Genomic DNA, 16,080 nt, shown 5'->3' on the forward strand with positions numbered 1-16,080 from the left:
TCAGAGGCACCATCTTTCCTTCAAATGTTGCAGGGCAGAACCTTTCAGAAAGAGGGTGGTGGGGCTTGAACTCAAGAGATGCATTGACCTCTAATAATAATAATAATAATAGGACAAACAGCAGAGGGGGTGCACTATGCAGCACCATTTTCGACTAAAGGGGAGGGCAGCATAGGCCTAGCCAGGGGAGGTACGGGAGGGGGGCAGCTGCCCCTCTAAATCATGCCAATAAATAAAAAAATACTTAATTAACTAAATAAAATAAAATAAGCAAATAAATGAAAATGCTTAACGAATTAACTAAATAAAAAAATAAATAAAAATAAATAAATACTTAACTAATTGACCAATTGTGTAGCAGGTAACTCGGTTCTGCCCCCCTCCAACATAACGCCTGCAACACCCCTCAAAAAAATTAAATCCTACAAAAAGCCCTCCCCCAACAACGACCCCGCTTGGGAGGCACGACAAGCGAGCTTTAGAGACCCCCGACGGGGTGAAGGGGGTGGGGAGGGATTTGAACCCAGGCCTTCCTCGGCGTCCCTATCCCGGCACTCTAACCGCGGCACCGCCCCCGCCCGCGCCCCGTTCGACGGCAGAGAGAGGTTCGGGGGGGCGTCGTGAGCAGCTCGGCCACCCGCGCCGTCGAGGGCCATGTGCCCCCTGGAGGCCCTCCGCGCCCTGCTGCAGAGGCGCCCGAAGGTTCTGCCGCCGGCGGAGGCGAAGGGCGGGCGTCGGAGGTGGTGGTGGTGGCCGGCCCGCTGCTTGCCCGTGTCGTCGGGGATGTCCCGCGGCGCCAGCGCCGGCCCCTCGTCGTCGTCGTCGTCGTCGTCGTCTTCGTCTTCCTCCTCCACGTGCTGCTCTTCGCGCAAGGCGGAGCAAGCCCGGAGCCCCTTCGGCGAAGAGCAGTTCCTGGCCGTTTGTCGGGAGTCGGCCAAGCCCCGGGAAGCGGCCATTGCCGCCTGGGACCTCATGGCCGAGACCGCAAGCTTCTGTATCTTCCGGCTCTTCGACGAGGTGCGAGGGCGGCCAGAGGCGCCGGCGCTGCGGCCGGACAAGAAGGGAAGAGGGGGGAAAGGGCCGCCGAGGCCTAGGCCCTGAGGGACAGGCGCCGCGTTGCCGTGGAAACGCGAGGGAAAGAGGAGGCCTCCAAGCTGTTTGGGGACTACAATTCCCGCGATCCCCGGCCACTGGTCCTGCTAGCTAGGGATGATGGGAGTTGTAGTCCAACAACAGCTGGGGGCCCAAGGTTGAGAAACACTAGGCCAGGGTTGCCCATGCTTGGGTCTCCAGCTGTTTTTGTGGCAGTTCCTTCCCACCATCCCTGGCCACTGATCCTGCTAGCTAGGGATGATGGGAATTGTAGTCCAAAAACAGCTGGGGACCCAAGGTTAAGAAACACTGTGTGGGGTAGCAGCTCTTTTCGTTAGTCAGACCCCCCTGGGCAAACTTCCAACCAGCCTTTCCTCCATGGTGGCCAGTGGGCCTCCCTCCCTCTCATGCCCCGTGGGCGTCACAACACACCTGAAAGGAAGGCCAGGCCGTGAGAAAGCTGACTGGCTCCTGGCCATCCTGCTGAGAGCTTTGTCCCTGAGGGGGTTTTGAACCTGAGGCCTCAGTTGCACTTCAAAAACCACTTCCAGCCTTTGGAGGAGTGGGGAATGCATCAAGTTTGCCAACTCCTATTCTCAACTACAGCCTGATCTCCTTTGTTGGCCATGTCTCTTCTTCAAAGAAATAGATTACAAACTTTCTGAACATGTACAAAATGCCTTGCTTTTCTGCTGGGCAACAGCAGCCTCTCATTATTTAAGGAGAAGCCCCGCTGTATCAAACAAAACAGGGCTGGGAAGGTAAGGTGATTGTTTCTTGGAGCAGGATCCATGGGGCAGCAGATCCCAATGTACTGTGGATCTTTATTGTTCCTAGAGTTGCCTTAAAAATATCCTGTCCTCCATTATAGTCCTTTGTTTATCCACACCCACGTAGGAGCAGGGCTTCTTCCTTCCAGGACAGATTACAAGACTTACTCAGAGGCCAGAACCTCATTTGAAAAATTAAGATCTACAGTACTTCTCTTTTCAGTATTAGATTTTTTTGTGAGTGAACTGTAAAGGATACACATGTAGTATTGCAAAACATATACCAGAAGGCAGCCCCCTGGCCATTGCATTGTTCTGTGTACAGGAAAAGCAGAAATCAAAGATGCAGTAATAGGGAACAGCTTACCTGTTGCATTTCTACCTGTCATGCAGATGTTAGGGACATTATAGCACTGCCAGGAAGGAAAAAAACAACTAGTTATGCCTTGGCATGGGAGTCTACAAATGGACAGAATCAACTCAGGAAAGCAGAGGGTCAGGGAAGTGTGCATTATGCGACCATGAAATAGACAGGGTCCTCCCTTGAGATGTAGTAGCAGGATTTGGGTATTCCAGATAGGAAGCATTCTGTAGTGTAGAGTACTGATCAGCAACTGACAGCCTACGGGTCAAGCCTGGCTGGGTGGAGTGTCCTATGCCCTATGACTATAGAACTTGATTTAGGAAATGAGATTGGCTCATTGTTCTCTACCCCCTCCTCAAAGTGGTCCTCTAAAGCTACTTACGGTCCAGACAGATTAAGGATTAAATATTTCCACTTTAAATGGAATGGTGGAGACCTGCATCTCAAGGGTGCTTCTGGATTTAGATTGACAAGCATTTTGCCGTTAACTATAGTGGGGTTACCCCCATTTTTCATGGGTGTTCTGCTTCTGTGTACTCCCATCCTTCATGACCTTTCATGATCCTGAGGCTTCTATTTTCTTTCAGTCTTCTGCTTCCCAGACCAGAGAGGAGATGAGACTTGAGTACTAACAGCTGGACTTTGTCTTGTTTAACCATGGGGGTGCACCACAGCTGTCTGTTTTTCTTTTCCCTTGCTCCCATTCACAGGAAGTTTTGTAGGACAATCTTTGAGATCCTGTGCTGATCTAATCCTTGGTACAAGGATTAGCTTTTTCTTTTTCTTTTTACAGCATCCTTGAATGGGTCAGGGAGGTGGGCAGGACGCCAGGAGTACAAACACAGGCAAAGTTTATTCTTTCCCTCCCTTCCAAAGCAGTTTGTGTCCTTGGAAAAACTGCATTTATAAACAATCTACAAACTCTTCTCCTTTTTTGCCCCTTACTGAAAGAGTATGGGAAGCTGGAGTGGGCTTGAGAGTTAGAATACGAACAATATTTTCTAAACGCTGCAACCTGCTTTCAAGTAGCTTGTTTTCTGGAAGAGTTCTGCTTGCTGCACTTGTGTGTTCAAATTTACTCCATTTAATTTCTTGTCATGAGCTTATTTACTCAGGTAGAAAAGTTCCATGCTCCTATCTTGGCCGTGGGCTAGTGTGGGCCTCTACATAGCTCCATCCTTATTTCAGGCATCATGATATATTGCTATGTTGAAAACCAGGTATCACCCAGCCCTAGATGGCAGCAACCACACCACTCTTAATTCATTGATGAAGCCAGTATGCCAGTCCTTGCCATCATATTCCTAGATCTGTCTGGCCCAGATCTGTCTGTTTTAAATTGATTTCACTCTTGTATACGTTTGAGGACAAATCCCAGCCACCTCAGCACAGATTTCAGACTGCTTCCGCTTCAGGATAAACAGCTGGCCAACTCAGCAGGGCATTCTGCCTTGAAATACTGAAGCCCTGCTGGTTTATTGGCCAAGAGGAAAACTTTGTGGGCTGCCTGTGGTCAGAGACAGCGTGATTCAAGCAGCTGGCAGAGATGCCTGGAAGTGGAGTCTAGCGCAGGCAGGAAGCCCAATTCTCTACCAACTGAAGTGCTATCAAAATTGGGACGTGCTTTGGTGGAATGCTTGAAGCCTCAGCTATTTTGGTGTGTGTTGCACGGCTCTGCTGTATTAGATACGGCAGGAATTTGGATAATCGGGGGCTTGGAAGTAATGTATTTTAAATGCTAGGTTGTTTTGTTGGTGTGATAATTCTGTCCAGTCAGCAAATGCTGACACAGATCAAGAACAATTTCACACATGGCTTGTATGTTTAATTAGTTTTTTTTAATGGGAATACAAGATCTGCATTGGTCAGACTGATTATTGAAATAAGAAATGCCTCTCTTCTGATTTCTCTTCTACTATAGGAACAATCACACTGTCATCCCAGTGAGGTTCAAAGGCCATTTAAACCCTGCCTGGGAGGTCATTCTAAGTTTACATGGTGATTGTTTGGAGACTGGAATGCAGTATCATCCCTCAAGAAGAAAGTATGCAGATGCCATACTTGGCTCGGTTTTAAAGGAAGCAATTTGTTGTATTAGTTTTATCAAAACAAACGCTGCAGTTTGTAGACATATGCCAGCAGCGAAAGTTAAAACAGGTTGGCAGGTAGCATAAGTGGTGGAATCCATCTAGTACAGTGGTACCTTGGTTTATGAACTTAATCCATTCCGGAAGTCCCTTCCCTTCTTAAACCAAAGCGTTCTTAAACCAAGGCGTGCTTTCCCATAGCAGCGGGGGACTGAATTTACAAATGGAACACACTCAACAGGAAGCAAAACATGTTCTTATTCCAACGGCAAAGTTCACAAACCAAAACACCTACTTCCGGGTATGCAGCGTTCTTAATCCAAGTTGTTCATAAACTAAGCTGTTCTTAAACCAAGGTACCACTGTAATTAGAGGCATGCAAAATAAGTAGGTGTATGGATGTTGGGATTACATAGCTTTTCTTCACATATTTGCACTTCTTTTTAATTAGGGTTGGCTTGTTAATTCTCTGATTGACAGCTTTTTTAACTATTGTAGTATCATACTGTGGTAACCCATGATAGCATGCTTTGCTCTGGCCTTTGACACCTGAGATGTACAATTTTAGGACCCACCTTATTTTGGGGGGGGGGGGGTTGGGGGCATAATTGTAAGTTTTAAAAACGTTTAATGTTGTATTTTAAATTGTTGTAACCTACCCTGGGACCATAGGGTGGAGGTTGGCTAATAAAATTATAGTAATAATAATTTAGCAGTTTGCAAACATGCTTGAGGAACAGAGGATTGGAAACGGAACCTGGAACGTTAAGGGTTCTAACAAGTGTCCCAAAGAAAAAAAAGAGAGGCTTTGCTTGCTGACTAAAGCCAGCTTTATCGCAGACTACGAATAAACAAATTATAAAATAAACCAGAAAGAAAAAGCTCTCAAAGTGCCAAATATATTTTATAACCCACACCTCACTTTTTGCTTTTAAAGAAATTTGTATCACTATAGCAACTTTGGTAAAGGTAAAGGGACCCTTGTCCATTAGGTCCAGTCGCAGACGACTCTGGGGTTGTGGCACTCATCTCGCTTTATTGGCCGAGGGAGCCGGCGTACAGCTTCCGGTTCATGTGGCCAGCATGGCTAAGCCGCTCCTGGCGAACCAGAGCATAAATCTCTAAATACAGGAAAGTCTCTGTGGTGGAAAGCAACTACCGGTAACACTGCCAGAGCGGTGAGATCATACTAAAATCTAGATTAGCTGTAGGCGGTGTCTTATCTTTTGAATTTATTGTTTTCAAAATGCAGACTAATGTTTAACAATTTTGTTTTGCTTTGTTACTGCGATGGTCCAGTCTGAGAACACTTTATGGTACTGTATGTTTTCCAGCCTTCTAAACAAACATCTCCTGTAATCTGCAGGCACACCATAATCTCACTTTCAATTGATATTCACATTCTTTTCGTACAGGAAAATTGGTTTGCTAACCTTTGAAAGCTCAGATTATCTGAGATATTGCAAGCCTTGTGAACTAAAACCACAACTAAAACCACCTGTTGTGGTAGATGATGGTCTAGACTCTAGACTCTTCTTGTGATGTTCTGCAGTAAGGGGTAGTCCTTTAAATAAATGGAGGTAGAGCGATTTTACAGAGCATAAAATTTCAGGAATCACTCTTAAATAATTGCAGGCTTGATGTATCTTTGGAAAATAGAACTCAGGAGGGCGTAGGCTTGGGTGGAGGTCTACTTCACATTGCCAGAATTTGTTTGTGAAGCAGTGTTGTAATGCCTTATTACAAAATGCTGTGTGAGTCATGCCGTATCTTTATTTTAAATATTTCCTTTCTTTAAATGTTGGGTTCATAAAGGGTCTAGCAGACCGTGCTGAAGGATAAAGTGATGTTTATTGAATGAGAAAGTTCATGATAATAGAGCTCTGTAAAAAATTATTTTACAGAATACCAGACTGAAACATGTATGCTGTGGTTTGACATTTTTGAATCTCCTTAATGAATTAGACCCGAAAACCTTCTGTTTCTGCAATTGGTATTGCTAGCAAATAATGCAACTCTCTGAACAAAGGGTTATCCAACTCTTAGTGTAAGGGTTATTTGATTTGTGCAGAGAGCTCCACTAAGTCAGATAAAACAAAATAAATAACATGAATTTTTCTGGACTGGTCAGGGTGAAGATGGGGGTGGTGGTTTGCTGGAGTCTTAACAAAAGTAGAATATGGTCAGAGTGCTGAAATATATATTTATTGTTTCACTTGACTATCATAACAGAAGTATGACTCCTGCTACAGTTTGTGTTTCAAAGGATAAAGGGGAATTAGATGCTGATAAGACTTTCATTTGACTATACGGTAGTGTCTGATATTTAAAATAAACAACTGAGTTATATTTATAACACCCACTTATATATAGGATGACTTCTATGGCACCTAGTGTGTAAATATGAGAAAGCATTATGTTTAGGGTTATACAGAAAAAAGATAACTCCAGCCTAGCAGAGAGATTGATATATATTTTAAGATAAGTCTGTCATCGAGCAGCCCAGTTCTTTAGGCAAATGGACCAACTCGCCTCTGTTTTAACGTAAACATCGCAGAGTATATTTGTATGTTGTAAATGATTCGTTGTGCAAGCACAGTGGTATAAAAGAGTATTTTTGGACAATGCTAGTGCAACCAAGCAAAGGCCTGAAATACAGGATTCTTGATTCTCCCCCACCTGCTCCCTCCCATTTCTCTTGCTTTTTCAGAAATCTGGACTGTATGAGTATAAAGTCTATGCCACTCTTGGTGATTGTTCCCCAGATGTATGTGCAGAAGTGTACATGGATTTAACCTACAGAACAAAATGGGACCGGTATCTTAGAGGTCAGTAAATTATTCAAGACCAAAATGTCATTTTCTTAGGTCACTGTGATTGGTTCCTTCCCTCCGCTCCTTGACCACCATCATTTCTAAGATTCTTCTACTTCGCTCTTTCAAGTGCTCTGTACAGTTTTTCGGTATGAAAAATACATGAAGTAAATTTCCATTACCAAAGCATTAATGCTGTTTGAAAATACATTATGGAGTTCTCTTGAAAATATAGTCACCTACTTGTGATGCCCTGAAAAACAAATGTGAAGCAATGTGTTTCTTGCTAGCCACTTTTTGTGTTAAAACCAACTTTCTTAGATCCATCAACACTGTTCTCGTGTTGGTTTATGGGTAAATGGACTTGTCTCTTGATTATTATGTGACATCTGGGGAATCTGAGTCCTGGTGTTTGATTCCCACTTAATCACCAGTTTTTATTAGATTGTTAGACAGTGTGGTCAGATGCAAAAGCAGAAACTTGAATAGTTTTGGAGGCAAAGGGAATCACATGTGTTATGCAAGCCACATCTGCTGAAATTCCCTCTCTTAAATATCTATGAAAAGATGAAGAAGCCTATCCTCTTTTGCAATTGGCTACTATACTCTTAAGACCTTCTTTAGCTTTGATTTCTTTGATTCTAGAGAGAATTTTCCCTTATTTTTGTCCAGTTGGTTGCTTAAAATAACTGTAATAATTTTCAATACATGGATTTCCATTCCTCCAAATCAGGGATGCCCCTATAAAATTCAACTTGTGTTCTTGAAATTCTTCTGATTTCCCTCAAGAGTTCCTCACATGTTTTGCATGGGCAGGAGCCTCCAGATTTGCCTCTTAATATCACTAAAGGTGAATTTGGTGGCAACCTAGGGGTGTGTGAAACTGAGAAATATCTTGAGTCCTCTTGTTGCTCTGCTTTTCTTGAGTTGGTGGAAACTGCTTTCCAGCCATCGCCCTCACCCACCTCTTTTGCTCAAGTGATTTAGGACACTGTCTGCGCTGCACTGTCTCTCCATACATTAGATTATAATAGGTTTGTTCTAATTATATATTGAGTTTTCCTTGGTTCACACTACTGATAGAGCACTCTCAAGTTGCATCAATTTCCCTTCCATATCATGTAATGTAGATTTTCCCATTATGTCCACATGTATCGATTGTATGTTGAAGTTAACTTGAGTGTCCCTTGAGATACACAGGGAGGGCTTGGTCATCTTGGCTAACTTTTAGCTATTGTGAGATTAATAAGAGCAGATACACTATCTTCCATTGGGATGACACTATATTGCTGCATGCCACAGACACAAAGGGTGGGGAAGGAAACCCATGACTTCAACATGACAGGGGCAATAGGATATGAATGTCTCCATCTGCAAATGACTCACAACGTCTGATTTGCAGAGCTTCACGTATTTTGGCCTATGGTAAGCAGGGAATGTCTCAAATATCTTCCGTTATCTCTTGTGTGATGCCATGCTCACATCTATGTTATCTAATATGTCAATATCAATATATATATAGCATATTAGATGTTCATTGTCATTCAGACAAGATGTTTTTTTTAAAAGGTGAAAACTAATATATTTCTGGTGCGTTTCTTAACTTAAGACTGTGGAACTTCCACAAAGAGCGAAGTTTCGATTTGTGTGTGTGTGTGCATAGAAAATATTGCATACTTTCATTAATCAATTTTAAAGAACAGAAGTATGCATTATTATTGTTATTGTTATCAATTTTATACCCCACCTTTTCCCTGACGGGACTCTACATTCACAAGAAGAAACATTTCAATAATTTCCAGTGTCCTAAAATGAAGCGGCAAATTACTCTAGCAATTTTAGTATTGAATAATGAGATTTTAATATCTATGGGCAGGATTCACCTTGGTGTCTATGCTTAGATTAGCAGGGGGAGCAGCAAAATGTCCTTTCAGTAGCAACCTCTCATGTCTTTTTGGTGCTGTTCCCCAAGGACCCCCAGTGTGGGAGGCCTTTATGGGGCAGCAGGGGGCTACCTCTGGAAGTGAGGAGATTTGGAAAAACAAACGTGATCTGAGAACCCATGCATCTCAGTAGGGCACTGTAGCTTATTTCACCATATTTCCCCAGTTTTTGAACCCATGGACATTTTGGCAGTCCATGCTTTGATAGTGAGCTTGGAAAGGTTGTTTTGGAAAGGCAATAAAAGGTGAACAAAGGTAACAGTATGAACAGATTTACAGACATCAGAGACATATTAACCAGCAAGCCATCCTTACTGTCCTTAATCTAGGCTATCTCACTCTTCAGGGAATATTGAAAGAAGGTAGACTCTGCAAGTAACAGGATGACCTAAGATACAATAATAGCATATCTTCTCAAATAATAGGGTTCAGTTTGTCCTTCTGGTATGTGAGAGAAAATATCCATTTAAAGTGAAACTCCCTGTATTGCCCATTAAATTGAACATGTCAAGTATTACTCTTTTTCTCCCACCTTCACTTTTGAGTTTGCTTGCTACTTAAGACGTAGGAAACTGAATAGGTTGTCAAATAGCACCAAGTTAATACTCCAGTGACCTCTGGTGGAAAATGTGATATTATTTGCTGTCTTATTGCATTGTGGGAACAGCTGGCATTACATATTACTTTGCACGGAAATAATTTATTCCAAGACAATAACTTGTTGTTAGGCCCCTTCATATGTTTGTGAGGAATACTGGCATCCCAGCATATGTGTGAGCAGCAAAATAGTCCCTCATCCAGCCATTCCCACATTCATTGGAGAAAATACAGCATCTGAAGTGACTTTTATGGTCTGCCTGCCATAGCTATTTGGGAAGATAAGGAACTTTAGAGAATACCTTTTCCTGTCCCATTGGAACTTCCCCAGCTTTTGAGATCTGTCCATGAAGCCTACCTAAAAGGCTTAAGTTAGGGCAGGGCTTCCCAAACTGCGGTCTGTGAACTGTCAGTGGACTGCAAGAATAATTCAGGTGGTCTCTGGCATGTCGGTGGATTTTTGGTTAAATATTGGCGACGACACACCCACTGCATTAAATATTCACGTTGGTTTTTAAAAATTGCATTTGAATTGCTGCTTTTATTGTAATTTATTGTGTTATAATTTGAATTCTATGGAATACAATAAAATACAATATATGAGAAATAAAAGAAGCTGTATAATACATTTAAAAGCTGTATAGCGTCTAGCATGGTGCATTACAAATTGTACAACAGGCAGGAAAAAAGCATGTGGTCTGCCACAATCTTCATCAGTGATCCATTGGGGGGTGGGTGGGGGGCATTTGAGAATTACTGATTTAGGGCCTTTTCAGTCATGGCACTGCAGTTTTAGAATTCTCTCCTTGATTAGGCCTGGCATCAACTTTCTTTTCTATAGTCCTTGGTAACAAATGTCCTCTCAGGTAATCAGGCTGTTGTAGGCCTGATTTCTCCAAACTGGGTGAAAAAGCATTAATATGGTAAAAGCAGTTCTGTGTTAGCAGGTGTCAAATGATGCACACGGGAGAAGAAAATCCTAGTTTCACAAATACACTTGCAGGGTCTGAACAGGTGGTGACAGGCCTGATCAGTAAGGAGGGACATGATAGAGGTGAATAAGATTTTGCTTAATGTGGAGAAATTTGCCCCCCTCATAATACTAGAACATGGGGTCACCTAAGATCATCTTCTGACTGAGGCCCTTCTTCGTGTGCCTCCTCCTTGAGAGGTCCGGAAGGTGGCAACGCGAGAACGGGGCCTTCTCTGCAGTGGCTCCCCATCTGTGGAATCCTCTCCCCAGGGAAGTTCGTCTGGTGCCTTCATTATACACCCTTAGGGACCAGGCGAAAACGTTCCTTTTTAACCAGGCCTTTGGTTGACCAGATTGACGTCCTATACCCTTTTAAAATGTGAGTCTTTTTTTGGTGGGGAGTGTGGTTTATTAGGTTGTTGTGTTTATTTTGATTACATATATTGATCTTTTCTGTGAACCGCCCTGAGACCTCCGGGTATAGGGCGGTATATAAATTCAATAAATAATCATAATAAAACAATAATGAAATTTAATGTCAGAAGATTTAGGGGAGACAAAAGGAAATCTTCACACAACCCATTGTTAGATGGGCATTTGCTACCACAAGATACAACATTATTCACTGACTTGGATGGTTTTAAAGGTTTTTTTTTAAAACAAATAGTGGGGGGGGGGGATAACTTTATGAATGGCTGCTGGCCGTGATACTGTATCTGTGTATTGCCTCTGGTACCTCTGAACATTAGCTGCTGGGGAGCACAAGTTGGGAGGGTCCTGCTTGTGAGAACAGGATGCTTGACTAGATGAGCTTTTGGGTCAAATTCTTTTTTTAAAAAAAACCCAATTATGTCTATCCCTTTGTGCCCGACCCTTGTTGAGGTCTGACACATACACAGTTAGGATTCGTGTCTGACTCCTGACACATTTTCCATTCACCAAACGCATTAAAAACCTTCTGTAAGTCCAGCTGAATAAAACATAGTCTGCACCTAACACATTTCCCCTCCGATTTTTAGATATAAGTGAGAAACCTTTTGAGGGCAGAACAGTAATCCGCTGGGAAGTGAAGTTCCCTTTCCCCATGGCAAATAGAGATGTATCCTTTCAAGTCTTGGATTGCAGTTTTGCTCTTAATGTTGGAGGCTGCAAACGCCTCAGAGCACAGTTGTGCAAGTTGAAATGAGGTAAAAATTGACTCTTAAGGGAAAAGAAAAAGTTAAGACTTTGATGCGCATTCTTGTGAACCATATTCTGTTATACCCTTTGAGGAGTAAAACAAAAACAAATGCAGGCTTCTTGAAACAGGATTGCTTTTTGTATTTTCACCTGTATACCTTCTGTCTCCATTATATATGTATATTATATATACAGACACATCCTGATTATTTCTTAAACTTCAGCATAGTATGTTTTCGTACGTGAGCGTAAAGATATGGAACTTGAAGGGAAGAAGATCTATGTTATATTGGCTAAAAGCGTGAATACCTCTAAATTCCCAGAGAAGAATGGGATTGTTAGAGTAAAGAATTATAAACAATGTGTGGCCTTTGAAAGCGATGGCAAGAAAGGCTCCAAAGGTAAGAAATCAGTAAAGTACTTTATAGAAATGCCAATTTAGAGCTAGGCATGGGGAGAAAGTTCAATTCAGTTTGCATTTGAAGGTGAACCTACCTAATACACACTTTTCAAAACAATGCACAAACCCAAAACAGAGCTATCCTTTGAAATCTGCATTTCTCTGAATTTTGCAGTAGTCTCCCAGCCAAGTAACATGTACACAAATGCATATATTAAAGAAAACAATATACAGAAATGTATTATATTAGGGGAAATTGCTTGTAAATCTTATTTATATTTGTTTAACAATTTCTTTTTACTCTGCTTGACTGTAAACACAACAACTTTAAGCAGTTTACAACAGTATAAAAACATTAAGAATTATTGATTGAAAGTGTATATTTGTCAAAACGACATTTAACAATGTGCTTATTTTGAGAGCTTTGCACTACAATGTTGGCAAATTTTGCTGATTACGGTATTTTAAAAAACAAATTTACAAATTGCTGCAGAAGTGTGCAAAATGATTGTGAGAAACAGAAAATTGTCAAGTGCAAATGACAGATACGCCTATCCCTTTTTAGAGCAGAAATGTTAAATTTACAAGTTAGGATTGTGAAAAACATATTCACTTGCTTTTTTAGTACTAACAAATTTTGCTAAACATTGAAAGCAAGATAGTTGAACAGGTGTGTACAAAATAACATCAGAGGCTTGCATCCAGTATTTTGGGTGGTTAATTCTTATGCACACAAGTTTGCTCATCCCAGCCAACTAATTTGTGTAATCTGGTAACAGGAGTTGCTTAACGACAATGTGATCAGACCAGATTTGTATAAATTCTTTTGAGGGCAAAATTAGTGATGGCATGATTGTTCTTTATTCTGTAGAAGTAAATACCTGTGGGGAGACGGGAGGGGGGGTTGTAGGAAAATTAATGGTTAACCATTTGTTAAACCCCACAGCCCTGTTTTGAATCTCCTCCACTGTGGCTGCTATTTGCATAGAGAAGAAAGCTGCCATTTGCACCAGTGGAAGCTTTTGTCCCGAGCAGCCACTAGGGGCATGTGGTGTGTGATCCTGATTGGAGACAACAAGTTAAACCCCCTCTTTACCACCTCCCCAGCCCAATCCTATCGTTTCTAGCTTTGTGATTATTGTCATAACTCGTTTCTAAGACTAGGATAACTTGCAGATGCCCCAATAATGTGCCAAGTTGGGCTTCTGATGCAGATATTGCAGTTCTGCTAACGGATGCAAGTATCCTAGGCCCTAACTATTCGTAATTCTTTGTAATAGAATTTTTTTTTGCAGGGTTGGGGTTGGCAGGGGGAATCGTTTGTTGTTGTATAAACAATCCCTTCCTCTTGGTGATCAGAGAGAGAAACCTTAGATGTGGTTGGATATTTGAAAAAGCAGCAGAGCTTGCTGAAACAAGGAAACTTTCCTTCAACTCTGCAACAGGCCTCCATAACTCCAGAGATGAAATTGAGAAGGATTTTCAAAGCCTTTGTCAGTTTAGCCTCTACAGTGAAGAAATACCTTTGAATTAATCACAGAGCTGAATGGGAATAAAGTGTTTCGCTTTCACTGCTGCTTTTTGCAGTTATTGTCCTGGGACCAGACAATGTACAATTAGTTCTGAACTTACAGGGACAGCAGTTGGGTGTAAAAACACTGCACAACTGAAGAGGGTGGAGGAGAAGAGCTTTTTGGGGAAAGAAAAAAACTCTCGCAGTCATGCAGACGTTCAGAAACCGTTGAGGGGTTTCAGCAAATATATATAGGATAGAACAGTGGAAAACTCCAGAGCAGGGGTGGCCAACTTCCAAGAGACTGCGATCTACTCACAGAGTTAAAAACTGGCAGTGATCTTCCCCCTTTTTGTTGAGCTTTTTTTTAGGAAGGAAAGCCCTATTTTTGGTGGTTCACGTCATTTTAGGGGTGCAGGGCAAAGATGTTGAGCTTTTTTTAGGGGAGCCAAAGTTTTTTAGCTTCTTTGGGGGGAGCCACTGATCTACCACAGACGGCCGGTGATCTACCGGTAGATCACAATCTACCTGTTGCACATTTATGGTTCTAAATAACAACATTAAAAGCAGCTTAGATAGCTGCTAGTAAGGTGACCACAAAATAGGTATATAAATGAATAGCTGCTGTCGCTTAAATAAGATTCCTGACTACCACTTTTCTTCCTTTCTTTTGCTTTAAAGTTTTCATGTCGTACTTTGATGACCCTGGTGGCAAGGTTCCTTCGTGGCTTGTCAACTGGGGAACCAAGGTAAGTAGGGGGCTGGAATTTGTAGGGAACCAACCCAGTGGGTTATGCCAACGGCTTTTCTGGCCTGATTCTCTGTTGCCAGCACTGTAGGCAGAACTACAGGTACTGAAAGGGGAAGAGTCATAGAATTGTAGAGTTGGGAGGGGTCCCATGGGTCATCTAGTCCAACCCCCTGTAAAGCAGGACTCTCTCAGCTAAAGCACCCACGACAGATGGCCAGCCAACCTCTGTTTTAAAACCTCCAAAGAAGGAGAGTCCACAACCTCCACAGCACTTACTGGCAGACGTTTCCCCCCAATACTTAGTCGGAATCTCCTTTCTTGTAACTTTGAGCCACTGGTTGAAGTCCTACCCTCCAGAGCAGGAGAAAGCAAGCTCGTTCCCTCTTCCATGTGACAGCCCTTGAGATATTTGAAGGTGGCTATCATATCTTCTCTCGGTCTCAGAATAGAGCCCAGAGCAATAATCCAGACTTGTTTGTGTCCATTCCCTATTGTCAGTTGCTAGTCTGAGACAATAGCTCCAAGCATTGCTCACCTGAAGGTGGCATCCTGCTATTGCTGGGGAGAAGGGCTGTTCTCTTGGCTCCTCCCACAGCACCAAGTATACTGCCTTAAAGAGGCGAATACTTACAAAACCTTTCTACTGCAGAAATCCATCAGGGAATGATACACATTTAGAATTTGCTTGTGCATTTCTTTCCCTTTTTATCTTTTCATTTCTATCCTTTCCCTGCCCTGTTAGGTAATTTGTTCAGAGCCTCCAACTCTCACTGATAATATCAAACAAAAACACTTTCTTCTAAACCTTTCATGCGGCCTTTGGTTTATGTGCTGCTAGCAGTGTGGGATATTGTTTGGATCCTATAAATCTTTATATTTTGAAAGCTGAGAATGGTGGAGGCATGTTGCTACTGTGTAGGATGGTCACCAGGATTAAAGAATTTTAAAAACCAGTTATGAATCCCCCTCTAACCTGGTTCACAATGCTTGTTTAAGCCACAAGACATAATTACCGGTACTTTTGTGTTTGAAGTGGCATAGGTATAACAAACAGTTGAACATCAGTAGTTGCCTACTAGGCCATAAAGTGTAGATGCATAAATATTCTGTGATCCCTTTCTTTACAGACTGGAGTGCCTAACTTCTTGATTGATATGGAGAAAGCTTGCCACAGTTACCGCAAAAGATAAAATTGCTCCTTGAATGTGACCCAGATTGATAGCTTAAAGGTATATTTTTAATGGATAGTGAGCCATGGACACATCACTGCATAACATCTGCCTTTTGGGATAGTAATCATGAGCCATGTAAGTTCCCAGGCATGTGACAATGAAACATATTAAAACTTTTTGTTTTTCATTTTCCACCCGTTTAATTTTTTGAGGGCTTTCACGTATCATTTCAACATTTGAGGCATGCTGTTTGTGGTTCCCCTGCCCTAGTGTAATGATCACCTTTGAACACAGGAGCTCTGATGCATCGCTATGTCCAAAGAGGGCTGTGCATGCAGAACTTCTCCCTTCATTGAAACTAGTAGAGAAACCCATACTGCTGTGCACTTTGAACCCTGCATCAAGATGCTCAAGATTCAAAGCACA

At 42.2% G+C, this 16,080-nt stretch overlaps 1 protein-coding gene across 1 annotated transcript; it reads left to right on the forward strand.

Annotated features, from left to right (window-relative positions):
• Positions 1–639: 639 nt before the first annotated feature.
• Positions 640–15,846, forward strand: PCTP (phosphatidylcholine transfer protein). The gene is made up of 6 exons (XM_033138732.1): positions 640–1,017; positions 7,024–7,141; positions 11,659–11,738; positions 12,048–12,219; positions 14,413–14,480; positions 15,610–15,846. The coding sequence occupies exons 1-6, from the start codon at positions 655–657 to the stop codon at positions 15,670–15,672; spliced, it is 864 nt and encodes a 287-aa protein (XP_032994623.1). The 5' UTR covers positions 640–654; the 3' UTR covers positions 15,673–15,846.
• The last annotated feature ends 234 nt before the right edge of the window (positions 15,847–16,080 follow it).

Source organism: Lacerta agilis, chromosome 2, assembly GCF_009819535.1.
Source record: "Lacerta agilis isolate rLacAgi1 chromosome 2, rLacAgi1.pri, whole genome shotgun sequence".
NCBI lineage: Eukaryota > Metazoa > Chordata > Lepidosauria > Squamata > Lacertidae > Lacerta > Lacerta agilis.